This window comes from Vigna angularis, chromosome 10 (genome assembly GCF_016808095.1).
Source record: "Vigna angularis cultivar LongXiaoDou No.4 chromosome 10, ASM1680809v1, whole genome shotgun sequence".
NCBI classification, from domain to species: Eukaryota; Viridiplantae; Streptophyta; class Magnoliopsida; order Fabales; family Fabaceae; genus Vigna; species Vigna angularis.
The window spans coordinates 19,821,988-19,844,547 of record NC_068979.1 but is presented as its reverse complement, the minus strand read 5'-3'; the positions used below and the strand labels follow the sequence as shown (position 1 = coordinate 19,844,547).

The 22,560-nt window shown below is 32.5% G+C and overlaps 1 protein-coding gene across 1 annotated transcript; it reads right to left on the bottom strand.

The window, feature by feature from the left end:
• Window positions 1–11,333: 11,333 nt before the first annotated feature.
• On the bottom strand, window positions 11,334–14,147 carry LOC108334910 (polygalacturonase At1g48100). The gene is made up of 8 exons (XM_017570836.2): window positions 13,814–14,147; window positions 13,589–13,717; window positions 13,110–13,277; window positions 12,964–13,005; window positions 12,661–12,868; window positions 12,203–12,284; window positions 11,985–12,093; window positions 11,334–11,888 (listed from the first exon to the last, which is right to left on the bottom strand). The coding sequence occupies exons 1-8, from the start codon at window positions 14,084–14,086 to the stop codon at window positions 11,484–11,486; spliced, it is 1,416 nt and encodes a 471-aa protein (XP_017426325.1). The 5' UTR covers window positions 14,087–14,147; the 3' UTR covers window positions 11,334–11,483.
• Between the last annotated feature and the right edge of the window lie 8,413 nt (window positions 14,148–22,560).

Below are 22,560 nucleotides of genomic sequence, written 5' to 3'. Positions count from 1 at the left end.
AGTTTCTCCTTTTTGGGGACTCTGGCAATGATACCTGCCTACCATTTTGCTAGGAACCTCTTTATTTGTAGCTCTGAATTTTTAAATCCTTTTCTTTTCTTATCTCTCACATACTCACTAACATCAGCAACATAGACAATGGGAAGCATACTGAGAATCTGGTCCCCCGTGAGTCACTCTCACTACAGCTCACTGGTCCGCACATTAAATTACACAACCTCAGTGAAACCAAAACTCATGTCTCTTACATCCAGAAACATTCAGCAATGTACTTTACACAAGTTAGTTGAAGGTCAAGAATCAAGATATGTTTGGATAGCAACTATAAACACAAAATGCCAAATATGTTTCTTCTTCTGTTGTTTGAGTGAAAAATGAAAAGACCCCTCTAACTAACTCATGGACAGTTTCAAGGGATTAATTAATTTAATTATAGTCACCAATTTAATGAACATTATGGACCATTGTACAACCAAGTTTGGAAGAATTATTAGAAAGTCCTAATTAATAATGCCTTAAAAGGTTTCTGTTTATCTTTTGAGTTTGTCAGTCACTGTGCATTAATTTTTTCATGTATTTAGACAGATGATCATCCTTCTTTCTTAATTGGTGGAAGGGATGGAGACAGATGTTTTATTTGAGAAAACTGTTACCAGACAACCGTGGCTTCCACTTGTTTTGATTGGCATGAAACATCAATTTGCGACAAAACTACGAGAAATGGTTTATAGCTACTGAAAAGTTGGCATGTGTCTACGTTTCTAAGGAAACAAATTAAGGCAAAACATGGTGCAGACAGAAAAATGTAGTTCACTATTTCAAGAGCAAACAAAAACCAGTAGCGTGGGGTTATTATTAATGTAATGGAAGGCAATTCTAGGTGAGAAATCGGTCAATAGTCGATATGTAAGGAAAGCATGGGTGAATGGTGGATGAGTGTGCAGTGTGAGTGAGAGAGTCCATCATGCAGAGTTATAGCCTAATTAATTTAATTAAGGAGGGTTGAATTCTAAACTTCAGTTGAAGTTTCAATATCACGCAAGAAAATATTGGTTGAAAGAGTAGAGAAAGAGGGAATACATAAATATCAATTCCACTTGCATTCACATGGTTTTCCCAAGGTACACTTCAATATTAAATATATGTAACGAGGGAGCGCTAAATATGATTCTGCATCAATCGTTGATCACACATTTTGTCAGAGAAGAACGTGTGACTTTGTTTATTATATGTGATGGAATTCCAACATTTCACATCTTGATCAAAGAATGCAGAGAATGGTCATAAACAAAAATTGACAGAGGAAAATATGTACTAAGAATTCCAGGGCAGCAAACAAGAAACTTTGTTCTATTGTTCAAAAAACTCTCCTTTTACAACTAAAACTTTTCTTGAAATGTTTCAAGGAAATTTATAAAACTCACAGCAAACTCATTTCTTTAGAAAAACTTTCACAAAGATGAATTCTTTTAACCATTTTTGGCTCAATATCTGATGCAGACATTGACATCCCATAAGCTAACCAAAGGGAAAAAATTCTAAACCTCTTGGTGTGTCGTTTTCCTCTACTGATGTGAAATCTCAGTCATACATTACTTCAGAGTAGTCATCTTTTATTTGATTCCATATAAGGCGCCACATAAGCTACCTTTTTAATGCATTATGTAGTCAGCATTGTAGTGCTCATTAAGGTACTGAGCAACTATACACTGTAGTTGGTGGACAAGTCAGTGAATCACTCACTTCCTTAACGCTTATATTCTTCTAAAATTCTTTGTACAGTATTCTAATTGGGCCTAGGCATATAATGATGATGTCTCCTAGTCGAAGCTGTGAGATTAGCTTAGAGAGATGAAGCATATGGAAAAAGAGAAAAAGAGAGGGAAAAAGGGCCACTTTGTGTGGTATTTATGTGGCATTTCAGAGCGGCCGAAGCTCCTCTTTATTGACATTATTATAAGCAGGTGGAGGGTTCAAGAATTTCCCACATATTATTTGTACCATCACTAAATTAACTGTTTTATTTATAGAGTGATTAATAAATGATTAACAGGGCTTTTTTTTCTTTGGATTTTGCCTAATGTGAGGTATGCAGAAGGTGATTGAAATTGGTGATAGAAAGTGTAGTGAGGAAAGAAGTGAAAAAGTAAAAGCAGAAAGAAGGTTTCACAGAAATGTTTGTCGCAAAGTACCCGACCCTATGAGACACTTTGTCTAATGAAGACTAGAATGGTTTGACAAGTAACTATTAGGAGTGGTGCTGAAACGGTGAGTTCATAGATAGCAACAATTTCAATGAGAAATTAAGGTCAGAAAAGAGGCACAGTTGACCAAAGAATGAAATAATAATGGGTTTGGAGGTATAACATTGACCAATGAATGATCAAAACAACTTCTTCATCTAAGAATGCGTTTTGAGTGGCTCAATTCCTACATAACCAACAAAAGAGAGTGGAGCATTATGTGATGTGATGTGATGTGAAGTGATGGGGGAATTCTAAGCTTGAAGAATCTTCTGTGACTGTAGTGTGTCAAGATATTCTTTTATTATTATTATTATTATTATTATATATACTATACTCTTTTTACAATCTAACTAGGTAATTCTTCTTAATTAAACAACTTACTGAATTTAGTTTTCTAACATTAAACATTTTATGAATTTATATTATGATTTTTTAATATTCTTAACTGTGATGGAAATTATTTTCAATTTCTCTCTCACCTCATTGTATCTTTCTTGCTTTAACACATGTGAATCGACAAAGTATGACATTATCAAAATGGTTTCTTTATCTTAGATTCCTATAATAACCTTAGAACCTTATTTATTTCACTTTCTATTTACTGGACTAAAAAATAATTTATAATTCATTGTGAAGAAAATAATGACTAATATATGAGACCTTCTATTCATTTTATTAAAAAAAATCAAATTCAACTTCTAATTTAATGGTTAAAAAAATAATTAGCGAATGTATTATGTTATATTTTTAAATAATTATGAATATATAACATATAAGGAAAAAAAATCAAAAATATAAATTTTTTGTTCTTTTACAAATTTTTCGAGACAGTAAATAGAATAAAACTAAGATGGCATTTTACAATTATAAAAACTAAAACAAAAAATAAAACAAAGATATTTTCTCATCTCTATCTTTCAATCTAATATTATCACTATCAAATTAGTTACATAACTTGATGATTATTAACAAAGAATTTAACGACTTCATTATACTTAAGATTGTGATGGGGTGAATAAACAAAACTATTTTTCATTAGTACATAGTCTATTTTATGTCGTTTTAATCTCTTCAAAATTGTAAAGTTTTGATATAGATTTTTTTATATATTAAAATGTTGTTAATCTAATCTCAACGAGTTAGATAACTTACGTTAAATTTGTTTTTTAAACTTTGTTTGTCGTGTAGCCACATAACAAGGAATTTATACCTTAGGAACTAATATTAAAAGGACAAAAAACAGAAAAAAGAAATTAAGATAGTGAAAGCAAAAGCAATTAAGAACTTCTATATTCTTCTACATTGTTATATCCGGTCCCACTTAAATAAATAAAAAAATGTCCAAAATAATGTTGTTCGAGAATTAAATATTTTAAAACAGGTTCATAGATTTCAATGAAAGATTTTCTTTCATCTTTTACCAGAGTTAAGACTATTACTATAATCATCTCCTTATAACTTTTTCTATTGAAAGTGATAAAATGATAGTAAGATTTTTTCAGAACATTTCCCCATTTTCTAAACTAAGAAGGAAGTCACACAGCATTTTTAACCTAAAATACATGTCTTATACATATAGAAATAAACAGCATCGAGTTAAAGCATCTAACTTTAGAATTTTTTCTACTGAAAAAGTGCGATACTAGTAAAGTGATTCTATAAAAAGAAGAGAATAGAATCATGAGAAACAATGGTAGATGCTTAGATTTAAATGATGAATCTCCCTCTAAAAAATAAGGTTAATTATAAATTGATAAATATCCCCTCTATGTGTGTGTATACTATTTAAAACCCTAAAGCTTCATGAACGGGGCCAATAGAAAAATATATTAAGGTTTCCAAGCATGGAATAGTGATGTGTTAAGCAATGATTTTGTCTAAAGAGCTTAAAAAACATGCATGATCAACTTTTCATGTTCAAAATGTAAACACAAGTAAATCCTAAAGTGTGCGAAAGAACATATAGAGATTGAAAAAACGCTGTGAACCATCTCATGTTATCATGTTCTGTAAAACAAGTTCATAAACCATGATTTAGGAACGTGGTGTGGTTCATAAATAATGTTTTTTAGCCAATTTTTGTTTCATTTTTCTTAAAACTTATGGTTCATGTATTGCATCAGTTGCATGCTAGCATCATGGCTTGGCCAACCTGTCTGTTAATACAGTAATGCATCATCATCATCATCTACATCATGATGATGTTGCTCCAACCATGCACATGATTTAAATAAGATGGTGCTTGAATTGATAGTGTTACGTGGTGAAATAATTATGATTAATGATATGCTTTATTCATGCTGCACCTGTGCATAGATGTAGAACTGCTATCTCTTTGCAGAAAGGTGTTCAGAAAGGTTGGAGATAGCAAAAGGTTTGGTTTGGAATATGTAAAGAACAGATGAAATTAAATAATATGGAAGTCACGAAAGCAAATTGATTTCTCTGCATGAAAAGATTCACTACTGAAAATCAGATTTTAAAAAAATTAAAATTTATTCTACTTTATAAATATAAGGTTAACTGGTTATAAAAGTGAATCAGAGGAAGAGATAGATTGTTGGTTCCATTCTCTGTTAATAAACATTAACATATTAACCAATAATATTTTTTCGATAAAAATTATTTCTGTTCATGCAAAACAATTATATTAAGACAAATAATATAGCAAAATTATCTTGTATACGAGCTCAGAATTCTCACAACTATATAAATAGAAAGAGACTTCCTGGACTTAAATGTTACAATATATTTCATTCTATGAATTCGTTTATAGATAAGGTTATTTTAGTTTATAGAAAGAAAAAAAAAATCTTGAAAGTTTAAGATAAACTTGTAATGCTGAGTCAAGTATATAATGATTGTGGTTTATATTTATATTTTATTATTGACTATGTTTAGTTTGCTGCGTGTACTTTGAGAATTTGAGTAACAGATGAAGGTTCAGAATAATAAGAGGGATATTTTATTTAAAATTATTTATATTCATAAATTCTTTTATGTTATGTACTTCTAGCTTAGGTTAGCTAGTTAGTGACTTTATTGAGTTTATAAACAACTTTTAGAGTAGCATTTGAGTCTCCATGAACTTTTTTTGGAGTTGATTTTCATTTTCAATTCAGAGAGATGTATTGATGTAGAAGATGACGATGAAATGAGGCCAATATAATAAAGGGCAAATTGCAGTTTCGGCCCGTATCACAAAACCCAAGGCCCATTATATTCGAGGCATACGCATTGGTTGTTTCTTTTTGTACTCATCAAATTTTTTTCTGCACCCTTCCGGAATGTATCAATTCCCACTCCTATATTCCGGATCAAAATTTCCTGAAACGAGTGCATGAAAAGAAATTTAATGGGCGAAAAAAAGAAACAACCGTATATGTTTACTAGAAAGTTGCAGATTCCAGTAAGGCTATGCGAGCATGGCCCACGCGTAAAAAGGTCAGAGACTGTTTATATGTTCAGGGTCCATAAATAGATATAACATATACTTAACACGAGAACCATATAAATATTGTAAGAAAGCAAAAATTAGATTACAAGCGAACCATATATTAAAAATATAGATTGAATGTTCTTATTAGTGAATAAGAAAACCATATATTATAAAAATATAGATTTAATTGCTCATTAGTAGTGAACTAGAAAAATAGTATCTAAACAAGAAAATTGATTGTTTGACCTTATTATTATTGCTATGCTGCTTTTGGTGCTCACAACCTCATTCTTTATGTGTCCCATGAGTCTTTAGGAAAACTATTTGCTTCAATTATAGTAGTATTAGATAAGTGATATTATGTTATTCTTATGACACTATTTATCTTGAATATAAAATTACTTAGCATTGTATAAGTAATATTGTTATGTTTAGGTGGTTGCATCTAAAGAGTGACCCTAAATGTATGGTATAAGACATTTGTGAGAACACATTCTCCCTTTGTCGGATGATTGAAAATTTGCTTACGGCATAGTACATAGAGCATGTGATATAGGACATATAGCATATGACATAAGACATACAACATAGGGCATAGAGCATAAGACATAGGACATAAAACATATGACATATAAATAACTTAGTAGGACTTAAAGGCTTAGGTCAAAGTAAGGCTAGGGTTTAGGGCTTATTGTACTAGAACATAAGACTTAGGCCTTAAAACTTAGGACTTAATGGTTGTGGGATTTGAGTTCAAATTTGTTGTGCAAAGTTAGTAATGCTTCTCTTAGATGGTTTTGCTATTGTAGTTGTTTTACTTTTAACGTTGGTTAAATGTTTTGGCTATCTATATTTTTTTGTAAAAAATTATGAATTGAATATTTTACGAATTTCATTCAATTGTAAAATTAAGTTTCAAAAAGTGGATAATGCACAAACATACCGAAAACTTTAAGGTAAAGATATACTTTGTTTAAGAGATTCCACTATTTGTCGTTGTCTATGATTGTGCTTCGATAATCATAAAAAAAAACAATTAGTGTTCTTAATATCATTTTGTGACATGTTGTTAAGTTGTGTGTGATTTATACTAAATTCTCATTAATCATGAATTACTATAGTTAATTTTTGTTAATACTTTTGTTCAACTTTTTTGTGTGTACAAGTTTCAAGTTATTGACAAACAACGACTACATAGGTTGTTTGCTTGTGTGACGGTCGTTTTCCTTTGTTGATCTATTGAGTTTTGCCAATATAGGAAAATGTGTGCTTGGTTACAAGAGACTTCATTGTAGTTATGAAAGTACGCTTGTCACATACTTTGGGAATGATCCGTTGCTTGACATGTTGTCTTGTGGTAATTAATGTGGCAAGAAATTTCTATTGATGCTAATTACATTTAACTCATTTTTTCTTGATAGTTACAGTGGGGTCTATGGTAATCCATTTTCTTTACAATAACCAAATATCACTACAATTGTATATTTTGTTGTGTTTAATTGATTTTATATACATTGATAACCTTCAGGATTAAAGAAAATAAATTCAATCCAGTGTATATAGTAAATAGGCTAATGACATCCCTTACAAATACAAAAAGCATTTTTTCACTCTTTTTTGTCATTGTTCATTGACTTTGTCCACTTTTTGTGATTTCATTTGTCAGCTTCATAATTTGGTGGTTGATATAATAGGTTTACATTGACGAAAAAAGGTGGAATGAACGGTGATGATGATAATGAGGACGGTGTGACTTTGTATGATAATTTTCGCTTCCAGTGTATCCGCTACATTCTAATGTTGCATAGCCGAAACAACCAACATAATTGCCTTTTGAGGTATATTTTGGTGATTTTCATTTTATTGGTTCCCGATATGAAATGGATCATCACTAAGTAAAATCATTTCTTATTCCTCTATGTTGTACTTAGTTTTATTTTTTGGTGTCACTTTAACATTACGTAAAAGCTCTAACCACATGTAGAAGGATCTCGTTGGTGGAGAAATCAAATCAGAAGCCATAGGAGACAATGCAAAAGGTCACACAACTGTTAGTCTCTTCAAAATGTTCTTTGTACAATTGTTCAATTGAAAAACTTTGTTGATGTATGTGATGTTACTTGTATTATTATAGGCATTGAGTCAAAGCAATTATGGTTGTGAACGTATTCTCTATATCTTTAACAATTGTGCCTTTACTAAAATAGAAACTTGACTTTTACAAGCTCGGTTTTATTTTCTGTCTAAGATAAGCTGTAAACTTGGTTGTTGTTTAATCTGTTGTTTGTTCAATTAATGTTTTTGTTCAATGTAAAATTGTGTACAATTGGAGATTAAAAACAGGAAGGACTTCAAACCAAGAAATGGGAGGTGAAACTTTAAGAATAAGGTGTTTAATTAAACTTTCGATCTAAACTTTTGTGTTCTTTTGTAGAGATTATGATTTTTGTTATTAACCTGAATAGTTCTCGAATTCTTCAATCAAACAAAGATGGAGCTTAGGTTTTCTGTCCAATGTGATGCATAGGGATTTGTGCGAGATGTTTTCAAGTGTGGTGGAATAAAAAAATTTTTAAGTTCCAAAAATCATGTTGACTTAGCCCGTGATAATTTTACAAACTTTTTCTATTTGTTTTATTACAATTGATTTAAAACATTTTGTGAAGATCTTCGAAATAAATTTTTTCACCTCATTTAAGAGTTGAGAAAGTAGTTGACTCGGTGGATGGTAAACTTCATTGGATTCCACAATTCGTTATATCTTTGTTTCTTCAAAGAAAAAAAATTCTGTTCTGTATGGTGAGTTATTTTACTTATATTTTTCATTATGAAATTGTTCAAGTCCATTATTGCTAAAAGTTAATTGAACTTGATTGGGTTCGCTGAAGAATAAGATACTTTTTGAAATGAGAACCGTCACCCAATAATGTTTGGCACCACATTAATTGTCAACGGTCAATCTTTAAAAAATGTTTGGTTAAAGATCAATTCTAAGGTACGATGTCACGTTTGATTCGCTATTTCTTCAAATATAATTAGTTGTATATGTTGTATTTGTTTTTTGTGATGAAAAATTCTTTGTCTTATCATTTTTTTTTTTATTTATGGTGTAGCTTGGAGGCTTGACTTCAATGTTACTCAGTGAAGGATTTCTTTTAGTCTTGGCTGTTTTTGGTGTTCCCACACTCATTACTGGCATTGGTGTGTCCCATGGCTCCTCAAGGCAAACTATTTCCTTCAATTTTAGTAGTGATAGATAAGTGATCTTATGTGGTTCTTATGACACTATTTATCTTGAACATAGAATTATTCAACATTGTATGAGTATTGTGGTTATGCTTAGGTGGTTGCACCTAAAGAGCGATCCTAAATGTATGGTATATGGCATTTGTTAGAACACATTCTCCCCATGTCGGGATGCTTAAAAGTTTCCTTAGGACATAAGGCATAAGAAATAGAGCATAGGGCATAGGTCATAGGCCATAGCGAGAATTTAGTAGGGCTTAAAAGCTTAGGTCAAAGTAAGGCTAGGGTTTAGGGCTTCGTGTACTAGGACTTAGGACTTAGGCCTTAAAGCTTAAGACTTAGTGCTTGTGGAACTTGATGTGTCCCTTGGCTCCTCAAGGAAAAATATTTCCTCCAATTGTAGTAGTGACAGATAAGTGATCTATGTTGTTCCTATGACATTATTTATCTTAAACATATAATTATTTAGTATTGTATGAGTATTATTGTTATTCTCAGGTGGTTCCTTCTAAAGAGCAACCCCAAATGTATGGTGATGACTTGGGTCTAACTAGTGGACCCATCACAAGGAGTATGAATAAGAAGGTCCGTAGGCTGGGAGGAAAAGATAAATAGTTGCAAAGAAATCACTTTTTAACATGTTCACCTGGAAGGCATGAAGCCTCGCTCAACGAGCCATGTTTCTCTGTTTAGCGCAACCAAGCAAGATCACCTGAAAAAAATGAGGACTCTCTCAGTGAGCCCTGATCTTTGCTCAATGACCTAACGTTGAGTACATGCTGCCAATGCTAAGCGTTTTGCGTCTGTCAGATTCAACAACTGTTTGTACACATTTTTATGCACGTTTTTGATGCATTGTACATGTAACTGGCCACTTGACACCTAATCCTTGTATCATGACTGATCATCAGTCATTTAGTTATGCATCATAGAGCATTAAAACTCCTATAAAAGCCATGCTCATCACTTGTAATAGGGACTTTTGAGCAATGAATTGATCTTCTGTTGAGAGCACTCCAGAGTCCAGTTCCCTTCTTGAGAGTCACAACTAGAGAGTCTGAGAAGACTTCCTCTAGTCACTTTCCATTCACCAAGGGCCACCTCTTCCCAAACCTTCATTCCATCATTGCAACCTCACCTATTCACACAAATCACCTATGTTTTCTTTTTATTTATTCTGCTGCATTCTCCTTCCCAATTTTGGCCACTTGTTCTTATGATACTATTTATCTTGAACATAAAATTAGTTAGCATTATATGAGTATTATTGTTATGCTCAGGTGGTTGCATCTAAAGAGCAACTCCAAATATGATATGAGACATTTGTTAGAACACATTCTTCCCATGTTGAGATGATTTAAAATTTGCTTAGAACATAGGACGTAGAACATAGGACATAGAACATAAGACAATAAAAACCTAATAATAACAAAACGAAACTAATTTATCTTTAAGTACAATCTTATCTCAACTGTTAAAATGAAGAAACATATACCGTTAACCTACTATCAAAGTTTTAACTAAAATAAAATTTAGTAAGGTGGTGACTTGGGTGAATATGTGTGATATTCTTTTCTATTTTTTTAAATATCCTGACTGACTCACTTCGTTCTTTCCACTAACCATCACTCCAACCCCTGCACTACCTGCATTACTTCACTACTTTTCCACCTCATTCACCTCTTTTGATTCTTCTCTAAACTGAACACAATCTAACATATCTTTCCAGACTCACTATGGTGGTGACACTCACACACATTGGCATACAAAGCAAACTCACTATAATGACTCTTTATACAACAATCTCTGTTTTAAAGATATATTTTCGAAACAACTAAAAAATAAAACCTATTTCTAAAAAAGGTTATAACAATTTGCAATTTACAGTCTTTTAACCTACAAGACTCCTTTCCATTTAAATTAAGAGTGAAACAAATGAACTTCACTAATTTAGTCTTTTTAGACAAGAGAATCCAACTCAACAAGTAATAAGGTAAGCTTGCTAAGTTTCTATTCTTTAAATTAGTGGGAAAAATTTAGATATTATTTTTAATGCTTATATAAATTTACTAAAAATGAACTTCACTGTTTATAGTAGAGTTAATTCAACACAGGATTATCATTTGCATGTTTAATTAGGCTCGAAAACACTTAGCTGATTCATTCAGTTAAATATAAAAATAATTGCTTCGATTTTATTTTATTAAACTGCTTTAATTTTTTATGAACTATTTTAAAAGGTTTTAGACACAATTATTTATGAAAGGATGATTCAAACATAAATGTCTGGGATAATAAAATAGATGGCTCGTTGTCTTACATAAAGTTTTGACCATTTTAAAGAAAAACCTTTCCATGTCTTTCCACAATAACAAACCCAACAGGCACCAGTTAAATATTTGTTCTCACTCAACACTGAACCAATGAACAAAGTCTATGAGCACATTAAATCCAATGGAAAAATGAAGTAAATTAATTTACACCATCATCACCTTCCCACAGTTATAAAAAAAATTGTAGAAGGGAAGCTGCCACAAGGCTCACATGAGCAATCAGTAACAAAGTCTATCGTGTGACCTTGCTATCCTCTTGATTAGTCCACCACCACTTTTCAAGCAATCATCAATGGTTGAAGGTAGCAAAGGCCCTTGTGATTTTCCGTAAGTGTTCCAGCACACAGCTTGTTGCAAACCTTTATATTTAGGGGAGGGACTCAGTTGAATGTCGGTTAAATCAACATCTGTGCATGGAATGGAATTGCTGCAAGCTAGATGAACAGGCTGCATTCCAAAAGTTCCACTTATTTGATCAAACTTCACCCCAGAAATCACCACAGTGCTTGTCTGATTCTTGCACTTTTGCTTGTCACAATAGTATTGATCTATCATTATTGGAAACATAACATCGTACACTTGAATTCTGGAAAATGACACATTTTTTACCATACCAAAGCCTCCCTATTAATTGCAAGAAGAATAAAAAAACTCAATGATATTGCCAACAACCAGACCTTGTTATAACCAGGTTTAAGCACAAATAAAAGTTATTAATACCTGCCATGTTTTGATCCTTGCTCCATATAGAGTGTTTTTCATAGAGATATCCTCAACAATGATGTCAGACACACATGCTGCACTCTTGTCCTTCCCTAATCCTCCCAAACTGTATAAAGAAAATGAGATGTATAAAGAATCTGAGTGGTTTTGGTAACAAAATCACTATAGGAAGATGCCAACTTGGACTGGTTAGGGTCCGCATATCTTTTTCTTACCTTATACCATGTCCGGGGCCACAATTAATGTGGTGGACATGAATATTAGAGCAACCGGTTTGGATGGATACACAGTCATCTCCTGATAATATAAAAAATAAGAGCAACTAAAGTATTATAAATTATAATCTTCTGGTGGAAAATATAAAATTTAATATCTCAGTACTATGTAGACTGAATTCAGTTGGGTACCTACTATATCTGCACACTATACAACAAAAGTTAAAGTTAGTTCAGCTGTAAAAATAATTTTATATGCTGCACGTTTCAAAAGTTAGTTGTGGTGACAGTTTACCGTTTTAAGTTGAAAAGGATGTTTCAGCCAATTATTCTTTGTCAAAGTAGTCAAGTGGCAATGCACCATACTGGCCATGATTTAACAATTTACAAGATTCTACTTTGCCAGCTTGTAGAAATGGAATGTACAGTCATTTAAAACATATGAATTAATCTCTTACCTGTTGCAATGATTGAACGTTGAATTTCCACGTCCTGTGTGTTCTGTAAGTGAATGCCATCAGTGTTTGGGCTATTCTCTGGGGAGGATATTGTAATGTTGTCAACTTCAATCCCCTTTGAGTTGTCAAATTTTAGATGGCACAGAGGACTGTTTATGATTCTGATATCACGAACTGTGACAGAGTTGCTGGAGTAAAATCTTATAGCCTGCATATAGTAAGTCTCAAACAAGGCTTATCAGAAACTGAAACTAAACAAAATTACACAGAAAATTGTACTTTCTGTTATAGGTAAGATCTTACTGTTGGTTTCATGCTTGGAATTTTTTTTGAATAGATCTTCTTCTGCCAGAATTCATAATGAGTGCAAAGTGAGCTATTTGTGTTTGAAATTTATATTAACTTTGTCACATATACTTGACTTGTTTCTTTTTTCTGGCAATTTTTACCTGTATGTCATATAATTCTGAGTAGCTCCACCAGTTATAGCCTTGGCCGTCAATAGTGCCAGAACCTTTGATGGTAAAGTTCTGTACCCACTTGAAATTTATCCACTGAAACAAACTTGATGTTGGCCAAGAAGATGCTTCAGCAGGTGCCAATAGAGTTCCATCGATCTGTTACAGTTACACATACAACTTTCAAATGCCTCATGCAAAACATTATTTTGATAATGATACCTTCTTTTCATAAATTTATCAGTATCTTATAAAAAGCAAAGAAAATATAAAGTTTTATCGGATTCATATGGGACTTCTAACAAAACAAAATTAAGAAGATAAAGACATAAAGCAAACCAAGTTTTCTCATAAGATAAAGTGTATAAAATGAATTTAATTTATATGAAGTTGAGTTTGTTTTGTTTTCAGAAATGTTTATCCAAATAAAATTAACTTGACTTGGCAACAACAAAAAAGAAAAGTGAAACCTGAAGAGTAAGGTAAGGCATACAAGGGCCTTGTAAAGTAACAGGTTTGATGAGGAACTTGCGTTGTGCTGGAATTTTAACTGTAGCACCAGCAACTTTACATGCACCTTTCCATGCAGCTACAAGTGCCTGGTTTATAAGCATCATCAACAATGTTATAACTCTAGCAGTTAAAACTCACCGTGTTTTTGAATTCATAGCATGACTCTTCCTTTATTTATTTACCTCTGAATCATCAGAAACTCCATTACCCTTGGCACCAAAAGACAAAACATCAAACATGCTCCCTTGAGGACCATAATAAGGCGGAGGGGTTGGTGTTGGACATAGAGAATGTGACCGTCGACCGTGGCCATTGCCACTGTGACTATCTTTATGACGTTTGTGAAGATTTTTCTTAGTCTTCCTTGCTTCCACAGAAACTGTAGAGAAGGTGACAAAGACAATCACCAACAAGGAGATGAAAAAGAGTGAGGAAAACCTTTTGTTTCTCTTCATTCCTTCACGACCCTTTTATTTGCCACTGATAGAAATTCAGCTCTAGCAACGAGTTCTAGGATCTTGAGTTGGTAATGTGCAGGGAAGTGATCATATAGTAGTTATAGAGGGTTTATATAGTGGAATATATGATGGAAAATAGTGTGTTTGATTCTAATTTTTTAGTGTAAGCTTTTCAAAAAATTGTTCAATCACTAATGCTTAAGATAAGTTGAATTAATCGAAAGAAAAGTGGGTACCCTTGTCATATAATATGAAGATTCCCATAAGTATGACACAAACAGTGTACTTTAGAAAAGTCATATGTATTTGTTTATATATTTTATGCTTTCTTTTTCATCGTACTTTTGTCAAACAAGTGCAGAACAGAATTTCATGGTTGTCCTTCTGCAGTGAATATTCTTGCTGCCTGTGAAAAATACAGACGACACAGCAAACTATTAGAATTTTTCATGTCTAGTAAGACTTTTCCTACGAAATTATGTGTATGAATTCTATAAAAAAAAAAATTGTTAGTTTTGTAAATTTCAAAAAATATTCGTACAAAAATTTCATCAAATATGAACAATTCTAGAATTAGTAGTAATAAGCTGTTCTTTAAGCATGGCCAAGACAACTCTGCCATTTTTTAGTAGGTCAAGAATTTAGCTTATCCTCCCTATTGGTTCTCTTTTCCTATCCCTATTCATGTCCTTCCAATTCAATAACATTAATAATTCAGCACAAAAAACACCTGAGAGAGAAAATTATTTCCATTTATAAGATAAAATATTAATATTTAACGAACTCAATACTTTACGGATTTTTTTTATTAAAAATATAATTTATAGCGTCACTAATATTAAAAAAGATGTTTACTATTTAAAGATAAAAAAAATCTCTTATAATAAGTTTAGTTATAGCATAATGTGTTAATAAAATACATTAATATATGAAATACTTTATACTATTTTTACAAATTTAAAATTATTCAAAACATATTATAATAATAATGTTCACGAATCAGTATTTAGCCAAAGAACTTTTTCAAACTTCTTTAAACAACTTTTATTGAACAAATTTATCTTCTAGTGTTATCACGACACGGTCAATAGAAACGAATGAGACTTTTAGAAGTTAAAAAGAAAAAATCAACCTTACTAAACTTAACGTATTATGAGATAAAATAAGAATTTAGGGTTTGACTTAAAATTATAATATTCAATCTCTTTTTATAAAATTCTCATCGATTCATACTGACTTAAGTGGGATTAGTTGTCTCATCGTTTCATGGAAAAAAAATCAAACGAATTCTCCCTGTATCTAAACGACCGGTAAAGCAGTAAGTTAATGACAGAATGTGCATATATAAACACAGACCAATATTTTTATACTGTTGTTAATCATTAGTCGCATAATAATCTCTCTTTTTTTGTTGGAATATCGTAATGTAGTATTATTGTCCTCATTTTTTGAGGGGGTGGCAAATAAATAATATTTTCATTCTTTATAAAAATAAATAACCTTTTCATAGGCTAGCTTTGTTGTTTTTACGTGAGGCTCCTTTTTCCTTAAGATATATATATATATATTTATAGCACCATTTCACCACAATTATATAAGGTGGATGAGAATCATGCAATCATTTGAATAATTGGTTGTAATGGCAATAAATTAAGGAAAGCTTACCCAATTATATATGGATACTAAATTAAACCCTTATCTTCTCTGAAATACCGGCTTTATTGTGAGCAGAAAAATGCTTGTTATTCCATCCATTGTATAACAATGTATCACAGAAGAAGCCTTTTTTAGGAGTTTATGTTGCAGACAAATAAGAATGGACCATTAAAGAACACACTATTAATTAATTACAAGCATCATTCTTTCATCAATAACATGGAAAAGTAAGGTATCTATATTTCCACATTTACCTAATCATAATTGTATACTTTTCAAAGAGGAATTGCATGTTAGTGACTCCTTCAAGGGTCTTATATATCTTAATACATTGAACTAAACTGTGTCAACAAAATCATATACCTAAATTTAAGTATCATTCAGATATAAATTTATAACTAATGTATGAATTCTATGGTTTGAAATATTTCATTATGTTTGTTTTAGGTGTTTAATGATTTATCATTTATATCAAAGGAGATCATAGTCCAAATAATATATATCAATGGACAAGTTATCGTCTTCAATGTGTAGATTAGATTATATTTTAGAATACTCTTTCATGTTAGTTTACAGAAAAAAGTGTCTAAACTAATCTCAGAAGATGAACATGGTGTGGATAAAGAAAATAAGAGCTAGTTCAGTTAATTTAATGGTAGCTTTATGGTATTATATATAGAATGGGAAAGTGGTTTACACGTATATTTAGTGGATAAAAAACCAGTTTGTAGCTGAATGAAATTGTAGAGTGAGCCTAAAATGGAGACATTATTGGTTGTATGTGCTGCAAAGAGTGTCCAGCTACTAGGTTTTTTTGTCTTGTTCTAGCACGAGGGTGGGGCCACTCCTCTACTCTATGTTCTTTAATTATGTGTTATGTTGTTTATATAATCGAGGAAAACTCCCTTAAGCACACCCAAATTACCTCTTCTCTTCTCTTCTCGTGTTATATATTTTTTGGTTGGTAAAATAGGTTAGAATTCGAGAAACAATTTGGTCCACAGTTTACGTTGGTGAAATTGGAAAAGATATAACTTTTTATATGGATTAATATTTAACCTGATGTACTTAAAATTTGTACATGAATATACTGAGTCACCAATTCATCTAATTTAGTTTAATTATTTATTATTTTGTATTTTAATATTCTTAATTTAATTTTTTTTATTGTATTGTAAACAAAGATAAAAAAAAAGATATTTTAAAAGAGAAAAATATTATAGATTTATCTATTTTAGACTCGAATCTTATAAATAGATAAATGATACAAAAATTATCAATATTATAAACTTATTTGCTTGTTTTTGTACTTGTTTTTGGATTACATTTGGATTGTATGGTACTTTTTATTTATTTTGAATTAGTTTAATATAGTTTTAGATTGAAATTTATTTAGATTTGAATTACAAAAAAAATGTAATTTTTTTTATTTGAAAAAAAAAAACTTGTAATTAAGTGAGTCAAGTCAAACAGTTTAATCTACCAATCCGTGATAGGCTGTGCCAGGTTCAAAAAAAAATTTTCTTGCTAATAAGTGAACCGAATTGGATTCACTAACTAAATGATCAACTTGTGATGGACTAAACTGGGTCGAGTCGAGTTATCCACTTTGAAGTAATATTTTGAGAGTTACTTCCTCCACCACCACAGATTGCTCCCTACACCTCTTCATTTCTATTTTATCCTGCAGTTAAATTTGTTTTTAGAGTTGATATAAATCAAGATCCAATATATATTTATTCTATGAAATTACCTTAATATCGATAAGTATTGAAATAAGTTCTAACTAAAAATCAGTTTCCTCTCTTTCTTCTTATTAATTTCCGATAAAACAAATCTTTTCATTTCTCCCCGCGTTATACACTGAATCTTATTAATTTTAAGGGTAGAATACCGAATCCGAAACAAACAAAACGTAAAGCAAGGTGTGGTAAATCGGTTATACATTATATGTTATTAAATAATCATTCCGTAATGGTTACTGTTCATCTACCGAAATTTGCAAAGACTGGTGAATTTTAGATATGTGTGAATATGAAATTATGAAATTCAAAAACATATATATCAAGTTATCATCCGATAACTCTTAAATAAAAATAATTATCTAAAATTATAAATGTGACATCCCAAAATATACGACATGTATATCTAATAAAGATGACATTTAGTTATAATATTGGAAAGTAGTTAGAGACATATAACATATTGTTACGGTTACCGTCATCCAAAATGTAATCAGAATTGGTCTCTTAAACATAATGGACCAATGTGAAGTATTATCAAAATAAGTCCACTAATTATTATCCTAGAAATACTAAGCTATCGCATCACCATCTTCCAACGCTTGCTCCACGGACACCTCCTCTTCATCTGCTCACATCCAATTGGATGATCATCGCAAAAGAAGCATACCCAAACAAAACACAAACACACGAGCAAGGGTGAGCTAGTTTTACAAGCAATCATACAATATTAGAGTGAATAACACATCAAGAACTACTTCAATCCAAGCAAGTTAAATCATACAACCTAGCATGTCATATACTAGACTTGACTCGTCCGGACTTAGAATGACTGCCGAGCTATGATAGGTTATGCGCTCGTGGTGGCTTATGAAACTTGGGTTTCCCACCCTACCACACTCACGAGGTTAGCCTGTTCCGGGCCTTGAGGCATACTGGAAGCCCCCAAGACTAAGACCTCCTGCTACTCCTCACCACATGGTTCAATCCTCTCTACTTGAGAATGAAAGACCATTGGAGCGTCAGGAAAACCCCCAAGACTGAGCTTCCCTGTAGATCATTCTAAACACTAAGGCACCACCATGAATGTTCTCCTTGAAGATCATGGAATTACGTCCATCCACCATACTTGTTACATTCAACCACCAAACATGTCTCATACATTCACATACTTTCAGTATAATAACATTACCACGATCATACTATGCATTTCAATCATTCTGCATTTAATTCAAACCAAAACAAGAGAAGATGAGCTTGAATCGAATGTTGTGAGTTTTGATCGAACACCTAGAGCCTTGGCCGAACACTTAGAACCTTGGCCGAATGCTTAGAACCTTGGCCGAACGCTTAGAACCTTGGCCGAAAGCTTAAAGTCTTGGACGAACGCTTAAGGCCTTGGCCGAACACTAAAACCCCGAACGCCTAGAGCCTTGGCCGAACGCTTAGAGCCTTGGCCGAACACCTAGAGCCTTGGACGAACGCTTAGAGCCTTGGCCGAACACTTAGAACCTTGGCCGAACACTATTTAGGGTCGACCACTAAGAGAGACCGAACGCTATCAAGACCACCACTAAGACCGAACGCTACCAATACCACCCACTAAGACCGAACGCTACCAATACCACCCACTAAGACCGAACGCCAACAATACCACCCACTAAGACCGAACGCTACCAATACCACCCACTAAGACCGAACGGTCAACTGCAGCGTTCTGCATAATTGTGCAGAATTTTGCATAATTGCTACCAGAACCCAACATGACCATTTCTAACCATTTTTACTAACTTCTAACACCCTTAATTCTTGTTTTATACTTAATTAAACTTATCTAAATGATTCTAAACATTCCTACTACCATTTTAAAGTGATTAGAGTTCAATTTTAACTCTAAAACACCAATTTCAACAACTTAGGGACCTAAATCCAATTCTGCTATTTTTAACATGTTTTATTCTAGTTTTAGGACTCGGACCAGTTCTAATTGACTCACCTATGCTAGCCCAAACTGCCCAATTGGTCATTGGAGAAGAACCCAATGTCTGAACGTATCAAACTCACCTTCGACGCTAGCACATATGACTAGTCACAACTGACTGGATCAGACCAGGGCTGCTCTATGATCAGGGATGTGCCAACTCAGGTTTTTAAGGTTCCTCTATCCTACCAACAAAGTACTCTCAACAATTCCCAGTTAATTTATTTAAGTTATACAAACTGTCCTATGGGGTTCTAGACTCAATTTGCCCAATTCCAATACTACACTTCCCTTCACAGTAATCTAAAACAGTACCTGTAACTATCCATATTGACTATTTTATCATAATTCTTACCCCAAACCTGAAACCTTGTACAACCAACAACTCATCCAAGTCAAAAACATTCAGTACACCATGATTATGCTACTGTTACACATCCAATAATACAAACCAACATGCTCATCACCAAAAACATAACACAACAGTAAAATAAATCACAATTTATTGAAACACACACATAATACAGTCCAAACAATATATGACTAGCTCCCCTTACCTTGGTGGTTACAAGCACAATACTCTGTAGAAGAACCCCAAAACAGTAACCCTTGCATAAAAGTAAGTTCAACACAACCTACAAACCGTCAAATTGGGAACAAAGACATCTCTTAGAGTTAGAATAGGTAGAGAATCTAGAGAGGAAAACCATTGGCTACATGCAACTGCCAAAAATTGCATGCCCTAGGCTCAAGAGAAAAGGAAAACAGAAAAGATAATTTACCCGTCCAAAACCGAATTTAATCGGATGAATGGGAAGCTCTCAACTACGTGAACGAGAGAACACCACCTATTTCAAATTTCAACGGTGGAAATTGGTGGAAGAGTAGAGAGAAGTCAGAGCAAGAAGAAGAAAACTCAGATGTTTAGAGAGAGAAAGGAGAAGGGCAAATGAACTCAGAGTTGGAAAAAGAAAGGCCCCTACTAAGGTCAGGGTGTCCTTAGTGGTATGGGCCGGACTGCCTCAACATAAGACCCACTTATTTCTCAGGCCCTTACAATAAAACTAAATTAACTTTTTTTTTGCTAAATGAGATCTTATATAAGTTTTGGTAGAATTCAAAATATAAGTTAAAAATATTACATTAAATAAAAAAAGATTGAATAACATATAAGAAAATAAACCTACAAACACAAGTCTCTCATTATAATTATCTACTAGACTCTTATGCACTTCTTCAACATCATCATGTGTAGATATAATGATTTTCCTTTATCCAACATTTGGTTTTTTAAAATAACTATTAAAATTTCATTTAATTTTTTATAATTGTTATTGAATATTAATAAATAGTGTTTCTAAATCATTAATAATTTTTTAATAAATAGTTTATTTTATTTTCTAGTCTGATGTGTATTCTAACAAAAACTGTTTATATTATGAAAAAAATACAAGTAAAAGAAATTTGGACACTACACACTACATTAGACTCAACAATCACATATACCAATAAAAATTCAACTTAATTTCAGTATCTTCCTATTCAACAAAACTATTTTCATGTACTTTCCAAATCAATCATTCTCTCCACTCGAACCAAAGAAAGTCTAAAGGAAGTAGACATAAAAACTCAAACGACAGAGTTACAACCTACTTCTCAACTTCTTTGTTCATTTGAGTTTATTTTGCTGTTCAGAAAAGAATGAGAGTGTAGATTTACGGGACGATGTGCATTCACTTCAACGTAAATGCGACGACGAAAAGGTGCAGATTTGCAGGATTGTGGTATACAACATTTTCCTCCTGAAACACAACCACTTGCAATCGCAGCCTCCGACGGCATCTCGTAGTTCTTCAGATCACAAAAACTTATTACAAGCCACAAGAACGACACCATTATTTATACTGACAACATCGAAGCTGAAGGAACCTATATACAACAACATTCCAGAAATGTACAACAAAGATGCAAACAGAAGCAAACCCCGCCTTCTGAAAACTGCCGACATAAGAATAAGACCAATTTCTCCATGGAATTGCTCTCCTTAGATGAATTTCAGCTTCTGTTCTTGCTCCGACTGTTCCAGAATCGCGGCGACGACGATGGCAAACGTGCTGCTCCGCCCAGGCGGTTGTAACTGTGCATTTGGATTTCAATAATTGAGACCCACCAAGGAGATCCCAAATTGAGTTTCAAAAGGTTGGATTAGAATGAGACATTGGATGAATTTAGGTGCGAGAGAATGTAGAGCGTGTGCGTGTGGTCGAAAGGGTAAAGGAAAGGAATGACAAAAATTGAGCCTTTTTTGGTTTCCTTTACAAAAAAAGAGAGGAGAAAATAATATTCCAAGAAAAGGAAAAGGATGAGTTTGTCGGTTAAGAATGAGTGAGAAAGGAGGTAGCGATGATAGTAGTGTGGAAGAAAGAACACGTTGTTGGTGTTATGTTTGAAGGAAGGGAGGGAGCACTAAAAATGATCACGTGCAACGTGCGTGCTTGCGTGTCCATTTTAGAAACACATCGCATCATGCATCATGCATCATGCAGCACAATAATCACCTTCACTTATTAAATATAACATTAACAAATATTATTTTATATTACCTTAATAGATAGGGGCATTTTGATAATCTTTAATTTCTACCAATTAAACAAATTTTTTGTATCTGTCACATCAATCAAATTCTAAACTAATTCTCGTAGACTTTACTTCCAAATCCACTCTCATTTACCTCCAAATCCACTCAAATAAACAACAATTAATTCACCCTCAAATCCCTTCAAATCCATCCACTCCCTCTCCCCTAGTTCCTCTCCCCTAAGTGAACAAAGGCTTATTGTCATAACTGTCTAATTTATTAAATGATAAAATAGTAATTGAATAAATAATTTGATATATCTTAAAGATTTAATTAACTTATATTATTATTTTGATATGATAAATATGCTTTGAATAAAACTATAAATATATTTTGTAATACATTTAAAAATAAAAAAGTAATATACTTTTACTAAATTGTAAAGAGGTGCTGACATGTAAACCTAACAACAAATAGATAAATCTCACCATTAAGCCTAGCTAAGTTAATCACG

What these genes read in the sequence shown, in the direction of transcription:
- LOC108334910 (XM_017570836.2), bottom strand. Translation starts at nt 14,086, where the DNA reads ATGAAGAGAAACAAAAGGTTTTCCTCACTCTTTTTCATCTCCTTGTTG. An exon ending in CAGAATTATATGACATACAG is followed by an intron (nt 13,006 to 13,109) that starts GTAAAAATTGCC and finishes GAATTCTGGCAG; the next exon opens with AAGAAGATCTATTCAAAAAA. An exon ending in CAAGGATCAAAACATGGCAG is followed by an intron (nt 11,889 to 11,984) that starts GTATTAATAACT and finishes TGCAATTAATAG; the next exon opens with GGAGGCTTTGGTATGGTAAA.